Source organism: Giraffa tippelskirchi, chromosome 10, assembly GCF_054371585.1.
Source record: "Giraffa tippelskirchi isolate mGirTip1 chromosome 10, T2T-mGirTip1v1.2.pri, whole genome shotgun sequence".
NCBI lineage: Eukaryota > Metazoa > Chordata > Mammalia > Artiodactyla > Giraffidae > Giraffa > Giraffa tippelskirchi.
The window spans coordinates 795,923-811,040 of NC_137284.1; the positions used below are offsets into that span (position 1 = coordinate 795,923).

The window sequence follows — 15,118 nt, forward strand, 5'->3', positions numbered from 1 at the left end:
GTGGGCTGTCCGGGCCCCTGGGGAGGCCCCCACTGGACCTCGCTGGGCCTGGGGTGCTGGACGGGTGAGATGGGGATGCAGGGAAGGTGCTGGCTGCCGGGACGAGCTTCCGGCAGGACCCTCGGCCCCAGGCTGGTCCAGCAGTGGGAGGGACGGAGGTCCGCCTTGGGTGTGTGCTGGAATCGGGTAGATGGTGCTGCATCCCGGGCACGGCCAGCTCTACCGGAGCAATAAAAGATAAACCCCAGATAACCTGAGTCAATATTTCCCCACTGGGCCCTCAGAGCCCCCACAGCTGTTTTCCTGATGACCTGGGGGGGTGCCCCACCCGCCCAGCGCCCCTCCCGCTCTCCCCGCCCTCTGGTGGCTCTGCGGGGCATATAAGTCCTGGCCCCTGCCCCGGGCGCTCTGCCCTGCCGTCCTTCTGGCCACCATGGGGCTGCCGCTGGCCCGCCTGGCTGCCCTCTGCCTGGCTCTGACCTGGGCAGGGAGCGCGGAGCTCCAGAGAGGTGAGAGGGCTGCGGGCGGCCCGGAGCAGATGGTCCTGCCTGGAGAAGAGGGTGTCTTCCTCGGCCCAGGCTTTGGGCTGGGCGACCTGGCCCGGCATTTGCGGCCCCCACCCCTGCTGACTCTGGGTGTGGGGGGAGGGAAGGGGGAAGGAAGGGGGCATCCCTTTGAAGGTGATGGTCCGGCTGGCGTGTGTCCAGGGGGCAGTCCCCGGCGGACGCACTGGGCCGGGCAGCTGCCTGTGGGTCGAGGGAGGCAGGGGCCCACCAGGAAGGGCCAGCCCCAGTCCTGGGTGTCAGGGGCCCTTGGAGGGTCAAGACCAAGACTGTCCCCTCTGCAGAGCCGGCTGTTTGAGCCTCTGCTCAGGGGCGGCTTCAGCCAGAGAAGCCTGTGTGAGTGCAGGACGGGGGGCTCTCCATCCAGCAGAGCCACTGGCGACGGGGGGGGGGGCGGGGGCGAGCCTGGGGGCTCCCCCTGAGGGGTCTGGCGCTGTCCCTCTGCTGAGTGAGGGCTGGCTGGAGCCGGGGGAGGGGGCGCTGGCTAGGGCATCAATGGACAGAGTGTGGCAGCGACCAGGGCAGGGGCTCGGGCCAGGCCACGGCTGCGGCCCCCGCAGGGTATGAGTGTGAAGGCATGGCAGCTGGAGACGCCCTTGCGGGGGCCACGACCGCACGGGTGGGTGACCAGGGGCCAGCAGAGGGCCCTGCTGGGTGACCTCCCCGGGGACGGCTCTGAGCTGCTGGCGGGCACCTCTGGAGCTGAACGTCCTCAGCGAGTGGGGCCAGGCCTCCTGGCGGCCCAGGTCGCTCACGCCTCCCCTCGCGGCCTCCAGAAGGCAGAACCCGGAACCACGGCCACAACGTGTGCAGCACCTGGGGCGACTTCCACTACAAGACCTTCGACGGCGACATCTTCCGCTTCGCTGGGCTGTGTGACTACAACTTCGCCTCCGACTGCCGCGACGCCTACAAGGAGTTCGCCGTGCACCTGAAACGCAGCCCCAGCAGCAGTGGGGGCCCGTCCCAGGTGGAGCACATCCTGCTGACTGTCAAGGACGACACCATCTACCTCACCCGCCAGCTCGCTGTGCTGAACGGGGCCATGTGAGTGGTCGGGCCCGTCCCCTCCCGCGTCCTGGCGATGGGGCCGTGACCCCTGTGCCCCAGCCTGACAAGTTCCCCCGGCCTGCGTCTATTCTGGCCAATGGCTCAGAAGCAGAGTGTTGGGTCTGAGTCCGGGTCATTGATTCATTCAGCAGACCCTGATGAGGCCCCCAGCAGGAACTCCCATGGGTGCGAGGCTGGGGAGGGAGCTCGAGGGATTTATTTATCCTGGGCGTCTCCTCCAGCCCCTCTGCTGGGAGCCCACCGGGCTCTGGGCTCAGCTGTCCTGGAGGCCCCGGCAGGCTAGGATTACCCGGGTCCACAGGAGGCTGTTTCTCCCCCACGTCTGAGCGCATTCCTGCCCAGCGGGTCCCCACCTGCAGGCTTTGCCCTTTCCCTGCTGCTGGAGGTTTAGTTTCCCACAGCCCGGGCTCAGCGTGAGGGTGGGCACAGGGCCCCTGGAGGTGGTGCGGGGTGGGCACAGGGGCTGCCCTGGGAGGCTGGGTGAGGCTTTCTCAGTTGGCCTGGCCTCCTCCCAGGGCTCCTGGGGGGTCTGACCCAGAACGGAGCCTGAGCGGGGGTGTGGAGAGGGCCCTTGGGCAGGTGCGTGTGGCCCCACCCGGCCAGGCAGGTGGGCAGGGGCTCAGCCACTGCTCGAGTGTCCCCAGAGGGCGGCCACCCCAGCCACGCCCACAGCCTGGGCCCCTCTGCGGGCGGGAGCTGCGTGGGCCAGTGTGACCCCCGTGCCCACCCCCAGGGTCAGCACGCCGCACTACAGCCCCGGGCTGCTCATCGAGAAGACCGATGCCTACACCAAGGTCTACTCCCGCGCCGGGCTCACGCTCATGTGGAATCGGGAGGACTCGGTCATGGTGCGTTGCGCGGGACGCAGGGGCCAGGGGGAGGACCCCGGGGCTGGGGCGCCACCTGAAACTGCGCAGGCTGGCAGCGGGGGGGCCCTCAGGGCCGCCAGAACTGCCCCCGGGTCTCCCACCACAGCTGACCAGGCTCTGAGCCCCACTTGGCTGCGGGGGAGGCGGGGAGACCCCGCGGCCTGCTCACCTGCCCCCTCCCCTGGCAGCTCGAGCTGGATAGTAAGTTCCGGAACCACACCTGCGGCCTCTGCGGGGACTACAATGGCCTGCAGACCTACTCGGAGTTCCTCTCCGAGGGTGAGCGCCTCCTCGGGGGCCTCAGCGGGCGGGTGCGGGCAGGCCCCCGGCGCCCTCCAGCCTGCTGAAGGCCGTGCCCCCTCAGGTGTGCCCTTCAGTCCCGTCGAGTTTGGGAACATGCAGAAGGTGAACAAGCCCGAGGTGGTGTGCGAGGACCCCGAGGAGACGGTGGTCCCCGAGTCCTGCTCCGAGCACGTGAGTCCCGGCCGCGGTGGGGGGAGGGGCCGTGCGGCTGGGTGGGGAGGGCAGCGGGGTGAGCGGCCCCGCCCACGCCCGCCTCCCGCATCTGCCCCCGCAGCGCGCCGAGTGCGAGCGGCTGCTGACGGCCGAGGCCTTCGCGAGCTGCCAGGGCCTGGTGCCCGTGGAGCTGTACGTGCAGGCCTGCACGCAGGACCGCTGCCAGCGCCCGCAGAACGCCTCCTGCGTCTGCAGCACCATCGCCGAGTTCTCCCGGCAGTGCTCCCACGCCGGCGGGCGGCCGGAGAACTGGAGGACCGGCGCGTTCTGCCGTAAGCGGCGTGCGGGGACGGGGGCGGGAGGACGCAGGGGGCTCACGGGGGACGACCCCGGGGAGCGTGGTGGCCTTTGCGGGCGCCAGGCAGGGCGGCCTGGTGTCCAGGGCTGGGAGCCACTTGTGTGCACCAGACCCTTCACGGTGTCCGCCGCACCCGCCCCTCGGCTCAGGGGTCTGCCTTTGCCTGTCCAGCCAAGAGCTGCCCCGGGAACATGGTCTACCTGGAGAGCGGCTCGCCCTGCATGGACACCTGCTCACACCTGGAGGTCAGCAACCTGTGTGAAGAGCACCGCATGGACGGCTGCTTCTGCCCAGAAGGTGAGGACGCGGGTGGGGGCGGGGCGGGGGACAGTGGGAGAAAGAGCACAAGCGCTGAGACCCCCCCCACAGGCGCACACACACGCACACACGCACGTGCACACACATACATGTGCACACACGTGCACACACACGCACGTGCACACACACACGCAGTGTCAGCTTCCTGCTCCTCACCCCTGGACAGTCCTCCTCCAGCCTGGCCCGTGACCCTGAGCCTGGAGGCAGGTCCCTCAGACAGTGTGGGTCCACAGCGCCCCCAAAGAGGGGTCTGTGGGTGGGAGGCTGGCCGCGCCTGTGGCCCTGGGAATGGCGGAGATTCGGGGCGGCTGAGAGGAACGTGTCCTGCTGTTGCAGGCACTGTGTATGATGACATCGCGGGCGGCGGCTGCATCCCCGTGAGCCAGTGTGGCTGCAAGCTGCACGGACACCTGTACACGCCCGGCCAGGAGGTCACCAACAACTGCGAACAGTGGTGCGTGCCGGGGCGGGGGTCCCGGTGGGCGGAGGTGCTGGCAGGCTGGGGGGTCCCGGCGGGCGGTGGATCCCAGCGGGCTGGGGGTTCCAGGAGGGCTGGGGGTCCTGGTGGGCCGGGGGTCCCGGCGGGCTGGGGGTGGCAGTCGAGCCTGACCCTAGGCCCTCTGCCTGACAGTGTCTGCAACGCCGGCCGTTGGGTGTGCCAGGACCTGCAGTGCCCCGGGACCTGCACCCTGGAGGGCGGTGCCCACATCTCCACCTTTGACGGGAGGAAGTACACCTTCCACGGGGATTGCTACTACGTGCTGACCAAGGTGGGCTGGCGCCGGGGGCGTGTGGGCGCTGGACCCCTGCCCCACCCTCCGTGTGACCACAACGCCCTCTCCCCCACCCCCCACAGGCCCACAACGACTCCTACGACCTCCTGGGCGAGCTGGCCCCCTGCGGCTCCACGGACAAGCAGACCTGCCTGAAGACGGTGACGCTGCTGGCTGACAACAAGAAGAACGTGGGTTTCCCTGCCCCCACCCTCCCAGCGCCCCCGGGGCCCATGGCCCGTCTCAGCCCCTGTGTCCCCTTGGCTTTGCCTGCAGGTGGTGTCCTTCAAGTCGGATGGCAGCGTCCTGCTGAATGAGCTGCAGGTGAACCTGCCCCATGTGACGGGTGAGTCCTGCTCCGGGTACCCCGACTGGAGGCGGGGAGGGGGGAGGAGATGGGGGATGGGCAGCCCCCTCGCGCCCCCCCTCGCCCCCTCTCGCCCCCCCTCGCGCCCCCCTCACGCCCCCTCACCCCCCCGCGCCCCCCCGCGCCCCCTCGCCCCCTCTCGCGCCCCCCTCGCGCCCCTCCTCACGCCCCCCTCACGCCCCCTCGCCCCCCCTCGCGTCCCCCTCACGCCCCCTCGCGCCCCCCCGCCCCCTCTCGTCCCCCCTCGCGCCCCCTCACGCCCCCTCACGCCCCCTCGCCCCCTCTCGCCCCCCCTCACGCCCCCTCGCGCCCCCCTCGCGCCCCCTCACGCCCCCTCGCCCCCCCTCGCGCCCCCCTCGCGCCCCCCTCGCGCCCCCCCTCACGCCCCCCTCACGCCCCCCTTGCAGCGAGCTTCTCCATCTTTCAACCATCCTCCTACCACCTCGTCGTGACCACCAACTTCGGCCTCAAGCTGCAGATCCAGCTGTTGCCGGTCATGCAGCTCTACCTGACGCTGGACCAGGCGGCCCAGGGCCGCGTGCAGGGTGAGTGGTCCCGCCCGGCTGCCCCGCGCGGCCCCCCTCGGGCCTCTGCGGCCCCCGCCCTCCCCAACCCTGTCCTGGCCCCTCAGGCCTCTGCGGGAACTTCAACGGCCTCGAAGGAGACGACTTCAAGACGGCCGGGGGGCTGGTGGAGGCCACGGGCGCCGGCTTTGCCAACACCTGGAAGGCCCAGTCGAGCTGCCATGACAAGCTGGACTGGCTGGATGACCCCTGCTCCCTCAACATCGAGAGCGGTGAGGCTCGGCAGACAGGGTTCCCGGGGGGACGGGGCGGGTGAGGCGCGGCCGGCCGGCCGCCGTCTGCCTCCTGCCTCGCGGCTGGCTCCCGGTGGCCCACGGGGGCAGCCCGCCGAGTGACCCAGCAGAGGGCCTGCCGATCCGCGGGTGGTGGCCTCGACGGGACGCCCTCACACCCGCCGGGCCGCCCGCCATGTCCGGGGAGCTGGCGAGAGGCAAGCGGCGCCTTGCTCGCCGGCCCTGAAGGGAGGGGCCTGGGCTTGGTCCACCGAGGGGCCGGGTCTGCTCCAGCCCGGGTGACGGGGAAGCGGGACCGGGGGACCTGCTAGAGGGGCCGTCCCACTGAGGGGCTGACCCCTCCGCAGCCAACTACGCCGAGCACTGGTGCTCCCTGCTGAAGAAGACCGAGACCCCGTTCGAGAGGTGCCACTCCACCGTGGACCCAGCCGAGTATTACAAGGTGGGTGGGGCACGCGGCGGCCCCGCCCCCGGCTCAGCCCCACCCCTCCCGTGGGGTGTGCGAGTTTGCGCGTGCAGTGAAGGGTGGGTGTGTGCGAGAGTGCACGCGCTGCGTGTCCGAGTGCGCGCACGGGCGTGCTGCTCCCCGGCGGGCTCCCGCCTCACGGCCCGTTTGCCCCGCAGAGGTGCAAGTATGACACGTGCAACTGCGAGAACACGGAGGACTGCATGTGCGCGGCGCTGTCCTCCTACGCCCGCGCCTGCGCTGCCAAGGGCGTCATGCTGTGGGGCTGGCGGGAGCACGTCTGCAGTGAGTCCTGGGCTCTGCCGGCCTTCCGGTCCCTGCCGTCCCGCCCTGGCCGTCGAGGGGGGAGGGTGTGGGGGGTGACATCGCAGGGGCCAGTGGGAAACCAGCCCCGGGCCTCTGCTTGCATGGAGGCGCGTGGAATCCCTCAGCCCAGAAGGCGGGGCACCAGGCCCCTGTGTGGGCAGGATGGGCCCGGGGTGACCGCTCTGCTGGCCCCTCGCTGGGCGGGCGTCCCAGCCGGACGCAGGGCTCGGGGCTGGCCTTCGGGGAAGGGAGCTGGGGGCTGTCCCTGCCTCACGTGGGCCCCTCCCCTCTGCAGACAAGGACCTGGACTCCTGCCCCAAGTCGCAGGTCTTCCTGTACAACCTGACCACCTGCCAGCAGACCTGCCGCTCGCTGTCCGAGTCTGACAACCACTGCCTCAAGGGCTTCGCGCCCGTGGATGGCTGCGGCTGCCCTGACCACATGTTCCTGGATGAGAAGGGCCGCTGCGTGCCCCTGGCCAAGTGCTCCTGCTACCACCGCGGCCTCTATCTGGAAGCGGGGGAGGTGGTCCTGAGGCAGGAGGAGCGATGGTGGGTGTCCTGGGGCAGGGGAGGGAGCGCCCAGTCTGCTTGGGGGGCCCACCCCCTGCCCGCCTGCCCCACGGAGCCGCTGGGCCCGGCTCACCCCACCTCTTCCTCTCAGCGTCTGCCGGAACGGGAGGCTGAGCTGCATACAGGTCAAGTTGATTGGCCAGGGTAAGTGGCCTCCGCCTCATGCGTGGTCTCCCGCCCCCCACAGTGCTCCCTTGCCCTCCCGAGCCCCCAACCAGCTTCAGCTGAGCTCAGCGGCCCCTTCCATCCCGCAGCCTGCAAGGCCCCGAAGATCCATGTTGACTGCAACAATCTGACGGCGCTAGCCATCCGGAACCCCAGGCCCATCAGCTGCCAGACACTGGCTGCTGGCCACGTGCGTTCTGGGGGTCTGCTGAGGCGGGGGGCGCATGGGGGCTCCTGTTTGGCCCCGAGGCTCCAGATCCTGGGCCCTCGGATGCTCGGGCTTCGCTGCCCCCTCATTCCTTGACGAACTGGCTGCCTGCGGGCCCCTGCCTGGCCCTCTGGGGGGACAGGGACCGTGTAGGGGCTCCAGGCAGGCCGTTCTCACTTGTCTCCCAGCCCCGCGGGGAGCCTGAGGATGGGGCTCTGGAGGCTGGACCAGGGCGCGGGGTTCAGGATCGGAGGGTGGGGTGGGGAACACGAGCAGGTGTCTGCAGCGTCAGAAGAGGGACTGGCCATCCTGGGCCTGGCGTCTGGTCCTTGAACCCCACTCTCCAACCGCCCCCCAGTACCAGACGGAGTGCATCAGTGGCTGCGTGTGCCCCGAGGGGCTGATTGACGATGGCCGGGGTGGCTGCGTGGTGGAGGAGGCGTGCCCGTGTGTGCACAACAACGACCTGTACTCCCCCGGGGACGAGATCAGGGTGGACTGCAACACCTGGTGAGGGCCGGGTGCCCCCCTGACCCCCGAGCGCCCCGTCGGGAGCCTGCTCTGGGGCACGGGCCTCCTCCGTGGGGCCGGCTGGGGTCTGCAGGGCCCTGGTCCTGATGGGGGCTGCGATAGGAGGGCCTGGAGGTGTGAGCTGCTGCGGGCTTTCTGCAGGGCGCCAGGCTGCTCTCTGAGCAGGGCTGGGGAACCTGGGCCCCTGCAGCCCCTCCAGCCCTCATCTCCCTCTCCCCAGCACCTGCCAGAAAGGGCGCTGGGCGTGCACGCAGTCCGTGTGCCATGGCACCTGCACCATCTACGGGAACGGCCACTACATCACCTTCGACGGGAAGTACTATGACTTTGACGGACACTGCTCCTACGCGGCTGCTCAGGTGTGGGGCCGAGCGCACGGCCAGGGCCTGCCTCTGCTCGGTGGTCCCTGCGCTGCCGGCCCTGGGTTGTCCCAGCCCAGTGGGGAGGCTCCGAGTAGACGGGGTTGGGGTCGGAGGGGAGCCCTTCCTCGGCCCTCCCATTCCATGACCCTCCCGCGAGTGTCAGGGGTGTGGGATGCACAGGGGCGTGTGTGGGGTGGTTAAGCTGCCTCTCAGCAGAGGAGGGGGCTGAGGTGGGGCCCAGTTGGGGTTGGGTGCTCCTCACCTCATGGCTGTGTCGGCCTGGCTCATGTGCCCCTGGGCCCCCAGGACTACTGTGGCCAGAACACCTCCCTGGGCTCCTTCAGCGTCATCACCGAGAATGTGCCCTGTGGTACCACGGGGGTCACCTGCTCCAAGGCCATCAAGATCTTCATTGGGGTGAGTGCTGCCCGCCCCCCCCGGGGGGGTGCATGGTCCCTGGGGGACCCTCGGACCAGGCCAGTGACGGGGCCTCTCCCCTGGGCACAGAGGACGGTGCTGAAGCTGGAGGACAGACACTGTGCGGTGATCCAGCGTGACATGGGCCAGCACGTGGCCTACACCATGCGGGATGTGGGCCAGTACCTGGTGGTGGAGGCCAGCATCGGGGTCATCGTCATCTGGGACAGGAAGACCACCATCTTCATCAAGCTGGCCCCCTCCTACAAGGTGCGCAGCCGCCCTGCCTGCCCGGGCAGCCCGTGGCTGTGAGCCCACCTGGGCCGCCCAGGCACGCCCGGGGCCAGCCCCCTCCCTCCCGCGAGGCCCCCGGCAGAGCCCCCTGACCGGCTTGTCTCTGCAGGGCACGGTGTGTGGCCTGTGCGGGAACTTCGACCAGCGGTCCAACAACGACTTCACCACGCGGGACCACATGGTGGTGGACAGCGAGCTGGACTTTGGGAACAGCTGGAAGGAGGCCTCCACCTGTCCGGATGTGAGGACCACCCCGCAGCCATGCACCTTGAACCTGCACCGCCGCTCCTGGTCAGAGAAGGAGTGCAGCATCATCAAAAGCCCGGTCTTCCGGCTCTGCCACAGCAAGGTGGGCGGGGTGTGGGTGGAGCCACAGCAAGGTGGGCGGGGTGTGGGTGGAGCCACAGCAAGGTGGGCGGGGTGTGGGTGTGGGTGGAGCCACAGCAAGGTGGGCGGGGTGTGGGTGGAGCCACAGCAAGGTGGGCGGGGCGGGGCGGGGCGTGTTGGCCTGTGGGCGGGGCCACGGGCCAGGCGCTCTCCCTGCAGCGTCACCCCTCAGCTCCCTCCTGTGCGTCCTTTGGACACATAACGAGAGGTCCATTCTTTCCTCTGGGAGCCGTGGCTGGACCCCCAGGCTCTCCCATACCTTCCAGGAAGGGAGACAGGGCACAACCCGCCCAGACGGCCCTCTGCTCCCGGCAGTTGTCGGGAGCCGTGGTCGGTGGCGGGTGGGTGTGGTGGGCACCGTCGCGGGAGCCCCCCAGGAAGCCCCCCGGGGGGCTAATGCTGGGTCCCCTTTCTCTGTCCCGGCCTCGGGGTCCTGAGCTTCTTGGGCCACAGGGGAGGGCCTGGCCCTGTGAGGGCAGCGTGGACCCTGGCACAGGAAGGCCCCTCCCCAGGTGGACCCCATGCCCTTCTACGAGGCCTGCGTCCAAGACTCGTGCTCCTGCGACACCGGCGGGGACTGTGAGTGCTTCTGCTCCGCCGTGGCCTCTTACGCGCAGGAATGCACCAAGGAGGGCGCCTGCGTGTTCTGGAGGACCCCCGACCTGTGCCGTGAGTGCCCACCTGCCCCGGTCCCCGGGCACCCGCGGGGCGGGGCGGGAGCTGCTGAGAGATGGGCGGGGCCGCTGCTCCGGGGAGCGGCGTGTCCGTGGTCCCCTCCCCGCCTCCGCCCTCCCCAAGTCTGACCACACCCCTACCCCCAGCCATATTCTGCGACTACTACAACCCCCCGGGCGAGTGTGAGTGGCACTACGAACCTTGCGGGAACCGCAGCTTCGAGACTTGTCGGACAGTCAATGGCATCCACTCCAACATCTCTGTGTCCTACCTGGAGGGTGAGGAGCCCCGTGGGGTGTCGCCCTGAGTGCCCGGGGGGGGGGCCAGGCTCGCCCTGCTGCCGTTTGTTCATCAGACAGTCCGCTGGGAGTCTGAGCTGAGACCCCACTCTCAAGGGGAGAGACGAGGAAGAGGGCAGGTTAGCACACCACGAAGTCAGGGGACCTCTGAAGTCAGGAGCGAAGGTGGGGAAAGAGCAGGTCAGGATGAGGTGGGGGCTGAGGAGGCCTCTGAGCTGAGAAAAGCTGAGAACTAGTGAGGCCATCTGGGGAGGGCGCAGGGGCTGTGCCCCCCAGGAGGCTGGGCGGGGCCTGGCTGTCCCTTTGGCCAGGTGGCAGCGTCAGGGCGGTAGGAGGGGGGTGGTCCAGGCCCTCCTTCCCAGAGGGCGTCCTGGAGAAGAGGACCTGCCGGGGCGGGGAGGATGGGCAGGGTGAGGTGGACGAGGTGGATGTGGGTCCTCCGTGCTGGTCCAAGCCCAGCGCCCTGTGCCCACCAGGCTGCTACCCCCGGTGCCCTAAGCACAGGCCCATCTACGACGAGGACCTGAAGGCATGCGTCACCAGGGACAGATGCGGCTGCTACATCGACGGCACTCGCTACACACCGGGAACGCCCGTGCCCACAGGGCAGATCTGCCACTCTTGGTACCTAAGCTCACGTCGTAGGGGCCTGGGGAGATGGGCACACACACACATGCACGCGCATTCACACACGTGCAGTGGCACACGGTGTTCACGTGCACACACGCATGCAGGGGAGGGGAGAGGTGGCCCGTGCTGCCTCTGCACCCTTGCCTCGTCCCGGCTCTGCCCACACTGGGAACCCAGGCGGGCTCCCGCCAGCCTTTGGGGCAGTGTCCCCCTGAGGCTGCGGGCCTGTCGTGGGGTGTGGGGGGCGGATGAGAAAGCAGAGGCCGGGTGGGAGAGGCCGGCGGCTCCTCGGGCCTGCAGCCTTGCGCTTGCTTTCCAGTGTGTGTACCGACTCCTCGAAAATTGTCTGCCAGGTTGATGAAGGTAAGCTGCCCACCCCGGACGCTCCTCCTGGGCTCACCTGGGTCCTGGGTGGCGCACCCTCCTGCACTCCCCTCCCCTCCCCTCGCCCGTCTTCGTCTGCGTGGCTGCCCTGGGCCCCTCCCGGCGCCGAGGTGCCTCAGGTTTGCAGCAGCCCCTAGGGCTCACCTGACACGTTTGTGTTTCTCCTGATGGGGAATGAAGCCCCCATCTGTGACACAGCTTCTGCGTCCTGATGGGCACCACTGAGGGTCCTGGGCGTGGGGTCCCGGTGGGTGCTGGCTGGCCGTTGGTTGGGACGGGGGGCCCGTCTCCCCTCGTGCGGACGGGCCGAGGGGGCCTTGGGAGCCTCTGTCTTGCTCCTGATGTGTTGGTCTCGGCCTCCCGCAGGGAAGATTGTCAACATCACCCAGGACGGCTCCTTCTGCTACTGGGAGTTCTGTGGCCCCAACGGGACGGTGAAGAAACACTTCAACGTCTGTGAATCCACCTCAGCGCCCTCGACCCCCGCCACGACCACCCCCGCCACCACCACCCCCACCACCACCAGCACCACTCGGACCCCCAGCACAGGTACGGCCCCCTCCCCTGCCGGGGGCCTGCCTTCTCCTGAGCCTGGCAGGGACGGCCCTTCTAGGCAGGCGTGTCCCCCGCCCCCTCCCACGTTCTGACCGCAGCCCCGAGCCCAGAGCAGGGTGGCAGCAGCATGGACACGGGGCTGTTTGCCCAGACCTGCAGGAGCCCCCCCGAGGGCTAGAGGAGGCCGCCAGGCGCCCCGGGTCCCTCAGCTGGGATCGTAGCTAGTGCTGAACGAGCCACTAGGTGTATAACAGCCCCCGGGAAAGAAACATGAAAATTAAAAAGATTTAACAAATCTCCAACCTGTACAATGACGTTCTCTTTCCTCCATATTTTACTGCAGCGCCACCTTCCTCTTCAGCCACTACAGGTAAGTCATGTTAGCGGCTGGTCCCATGACACAGGGCGAGGAGCAGCAGAAAGCCGCCGGGCACCTCTCTCCAGACCCTGATGTGGGCTGGGCTGGGAGGCCGGACCACCGGCTCAGGGACTGGAGGTGGTCTACTTTGGAGACTTGATTCCTGATTTTCTGAGCCCAGGAACTCATGCAGGGAACTTAACCAGCTCTGGGTGAAAACACTGGTCAAGAGCCAGCCTGAGCCCCGCCAGTGGGCTTCTGGGCTGAGCTGGGTGGCACTTTCCTCGTTCACTTGTTTGGCTTATGGAATTGAAGGTAGCTGAGGAAGGGGCTCTAGGCTGGCGCCCTCAGGCCTGGGTCTGTCATTGGCGGGGGGTGGGGTCTCCGGTTTTTATCTGCAGAAAGAGGGGAGAAGTAGAGGGTGAAAGTTTGCGCTCAGCCTCACGTCTCTGAGCCTACCCTGGGCCCTTTGGTGATGATGGGAACAGCTGGTCACGGGGGTCTCTGAGTTCTCTGAGCCCATTGACCTCCCGAAAGGCACGCCCCACCTGACTGACCAATGCCGGTCTTGCTCGCCTAGTTTCCTGCTGCTACTGGTCCGACTGGATCAACGATGACCATCCGAGTGCCGATAGTGACGGCGGGGACCGAGAGACGTTCGACGGCGTCTGCAGGGCCCCCCAGGACATTGAGTGCAGGGCGGCCATGGAGCCTCTCCTCAGCTGGGAGACACTGGGTCAGAAGGTTCAATGCAACGTCTCCGTCGGGTTCATTTGCAAGAACGAAGACCAGTTTGGAAATGGACCTTTTGGGGTCTGCTATGACTACGAGATACGGGTCTATTGCTGCCAGCAGAAGGATGAGTGTCCTCCTTTGACCCCAACCACCACCCTGCCTACCACCACCCCGACCACCACCCCACCGACCACTACTCCACTGCCCACCACTACCACCCCCATCCGACCAACCACCACACCAACTACTCCAGCAACCCCCACCCCACTGACCACCACCCCAACACCCACCACCACAGAGACCACTTCCCCCACCACGACCACAACCACAGGGACCCCAACCCCAACACCTACCACCACAGAGACCACCACCCTCACCATTACCACCACCACAGAGACCACCACCCCAACCACCACCCTGCCAACCACTGTCTTCCCCACCACCACTCTCACCCACACAGTGCCATCAACCCCTCCATGTTTGCCGGACTGCAAATGGACTGGCTGGCTAGATTCTGGTAAACCAGATGATACCATAGCAGGTGGAGACGTTGAATCCGTTGAGAGCATCTGTCAGAGGGGCTGGGTAGCCAACATCTCCTGCAGAGCCGCTGATTATCCTAAGGTTCCCCTCCAAGAGCTTGAACAAACTGTGCTGTGTGACACCTCTGTTGGGCTTGTGTGCAAAAACCGGGACCAGAAGTCAGGGGGAGCCAGCCCCACGCCTGCCTGCCTCAACTATGAGATCGACGTCTACTGCTGTTTTGTTCCACATTTCTGTGTCTCCACACCTTCGACCACCACCACGGAGACCCAAACCACGACGCCCGCTACGACAGTGACCCCAAGCGTGCCACCTACCACATCCTCAACAGAGACTGCAACTCCAACACCCACCACCACAGAGACCACCACCCCCACCACTACCACAGCCACAGGGACCCCAACACCCATCACCACAGGGACCACCACCCCCACCATTACCACAACCACAGGGACCCCAACCCCAACACCCACCACCACAGAGACCACCACCCTCACCATTACCACCACCCCACCGACCACCACCCCAACCACCATCCCGCCGACCACTGTCTCAACCACCAGCCCGCTGACCACCACCCCAACCACCACCCCAACCACCATGCTGCCAACCACTGTCTCAACCACCACCACTCTCACCCCCCCAGTGCCATCAACCCCTCCATGTTTGCCGGACTGCAAATGGACTGGCTGGCTAGATTCTGGTAAACCAGATGATACCATAGCAGGTGGAGACGTTGAATCCGTTCAGAACATCTGTCAGAAGGGCTGGGTAGCCAACATCTCCTGCAGAGCCGCTGAGTATCCTAAGGTTCCCCTCCAAGAGCTTGAACAAACTGTGGTGTGTGACACCTCTGTTGGGCTTGTGTGCAAAAACCAGGACCAGAAGTCAGGGGGAGCCAGCCCCACGCCTGCCTGCCTCAACTATGAGATCGACGTCTACTGCTGTTTTGTTCCACCTTTCTGTGTCTCCACACCTTCGACCACCACCACGGAGACCCAAACCACGACGCCCACTACGACAGTGACCCCAAGCCTGCCATCTACCACGACCTCCACAGAGACTGCAACTCCAACACCCACCACCACAGAGACCACCACCCCCATCACTACCACAGCCACAGGGACCCCAGGCTCATCACCTACCACCACAGAGACCACCACCCCAACCAGCACCCCACCAACCACCACCCCAACCACCACCACCCCAACCACCACTCCACCGACCACTACACCACTGCCCACCACTACCACCCCCACCCCGCAGACCACCACCCCTACCCCCCCAACCCACCCCACAACCACCACCACACCAACCACCACCCCACTGACCACCACCCCAACCACCACACCAACCACCATGCTGCCAACCACTGTCTTACCCACCACCACTCTCACACCCCCAGTGCCATCAACCCCTCCATGTTTGCCGGACTGCAGATGGACTGGCTGGCTAGATTCTGGTAAACCAGATTATACCAAAACAGGTGGAGACGCTGAATCCCTTGAGAACATCTGTCAGGGGGGCTGGGTAGCCAACATCTCCTGCAGAGCCGCCATGTTTCCAAACACTCCCCTTCAAGAGCTTGAACAAACTGTGGTGTGTGACACCTCTGTTGGGCTTGTGTGCAAAAACCAGG

At 67.3% G+C, this 15,118-nt stretch overlaps 1 protein-coding gene across 1 annotated transcript in view; it reads left to right on the forward strand.

The window, feature by feature from the left end:
* The first annotated feature begins 433 nt into the window (after positions 1-433).
* MUC2 (mucin 2, oligomeric mucus/gel-forming) overlaps positions 434-15,118 on the forward strand; it is a 31,263-nt gene continuing 16,578 nt past the window's right edge. The window contains exons 1-32 of the mRNA XM_081536268.1: positions 434-590; positions 905-934; positions 1,340-1,610; positions 2,368-2,482; positions 2,692-2,782; positions 2,868-2,977; positions 3,081-3,291; positions 3,489-3,614; positions 3,972-4,089; positions 4,267-4,405; positions 4,492-4,599; positions 4,685-4,754; positions 5,183-5,320; positions 5,407-5,571; positions 5,940-6,034; positions 6,217-6,343; positions 6,660-6,915; positions 7,028-7,080; positions 7,191-7,342; positions 7,746-7,819; positions 8,061-8,199; positions 8,509-8,619; positions 8,710-8,889; positions 9,023-9,262; positions 9,813-9,969; positions 10,122-10,253; positions 10,751-10,898; positions 11,224-11,267; positions 11,655-11,861; positions 12,187-12,213; positions 12,782-13,139; positions 14,622-14,840. Coding sequence (XP_081392394.1) covers positions 434-590; positions 905-934; positions 1,340-1,610; positions 2,368-2,482; positions 2,692-2,782; positions 2,868-2,977; positions 3,081-3,291; positions 3,489-3,614; positions 3,972-4,089; positions 4,267-4,405; positions 4,492-4,599; positions 4,685-4,754; positions 5,183-5,320; positions 5,407-5,571; positions 5,940-6,034; positions 6,217-6,343; positions 6,660-6,915; positions 7,028-7,080; positions 7,191-7,342; positions 7,746-7,819; positions 8,061-8,199; positions 8,509-8,619; positions 8,710-8,889; positions 9,023-9,262; positions 9,813-9,969; positions 10,122-10,253; positions 10,751-10,898; positions 11,224-11,267; positions 11,655-11,861; positions 12,187-12,213; positions 12,782-13,139; positions 14,622-14,840 — 4,568 coding nt within the window. The remainder of the gene's footprint in view (positions 591-904; positions 935-1,339; positions 1,611-2,367; positions 2,483-2,691; positions 2,783-2,867; positions 2,978-3,080; positions 3,292-3,488; positions 3,615-3,971; positions 4,090-4,266; positions 4,406-4,491; positions 4,600-4,684; positions 4,755-5,182; positions 5,321-5,406; positions 5,572-5,939; positions 6,035-6,216; positions 6,344-6,659; positions 6,916-7,027; positions 7,081-7,190; positions 7,343-7,745; positions 7,820-8,060; positions 8,200-8,508; positions 8,620-8,709; positions 8,890-9,022; positions 9,263-9,812; positions 9,970-10,121; positions 10,254-10,750; positions 10,899-11,223; positions 11,268-11,654; positions 11,862-12,186; positions 12,214-12,781; positions 13,140-14,621; positions 14,841-15,118) is intronic.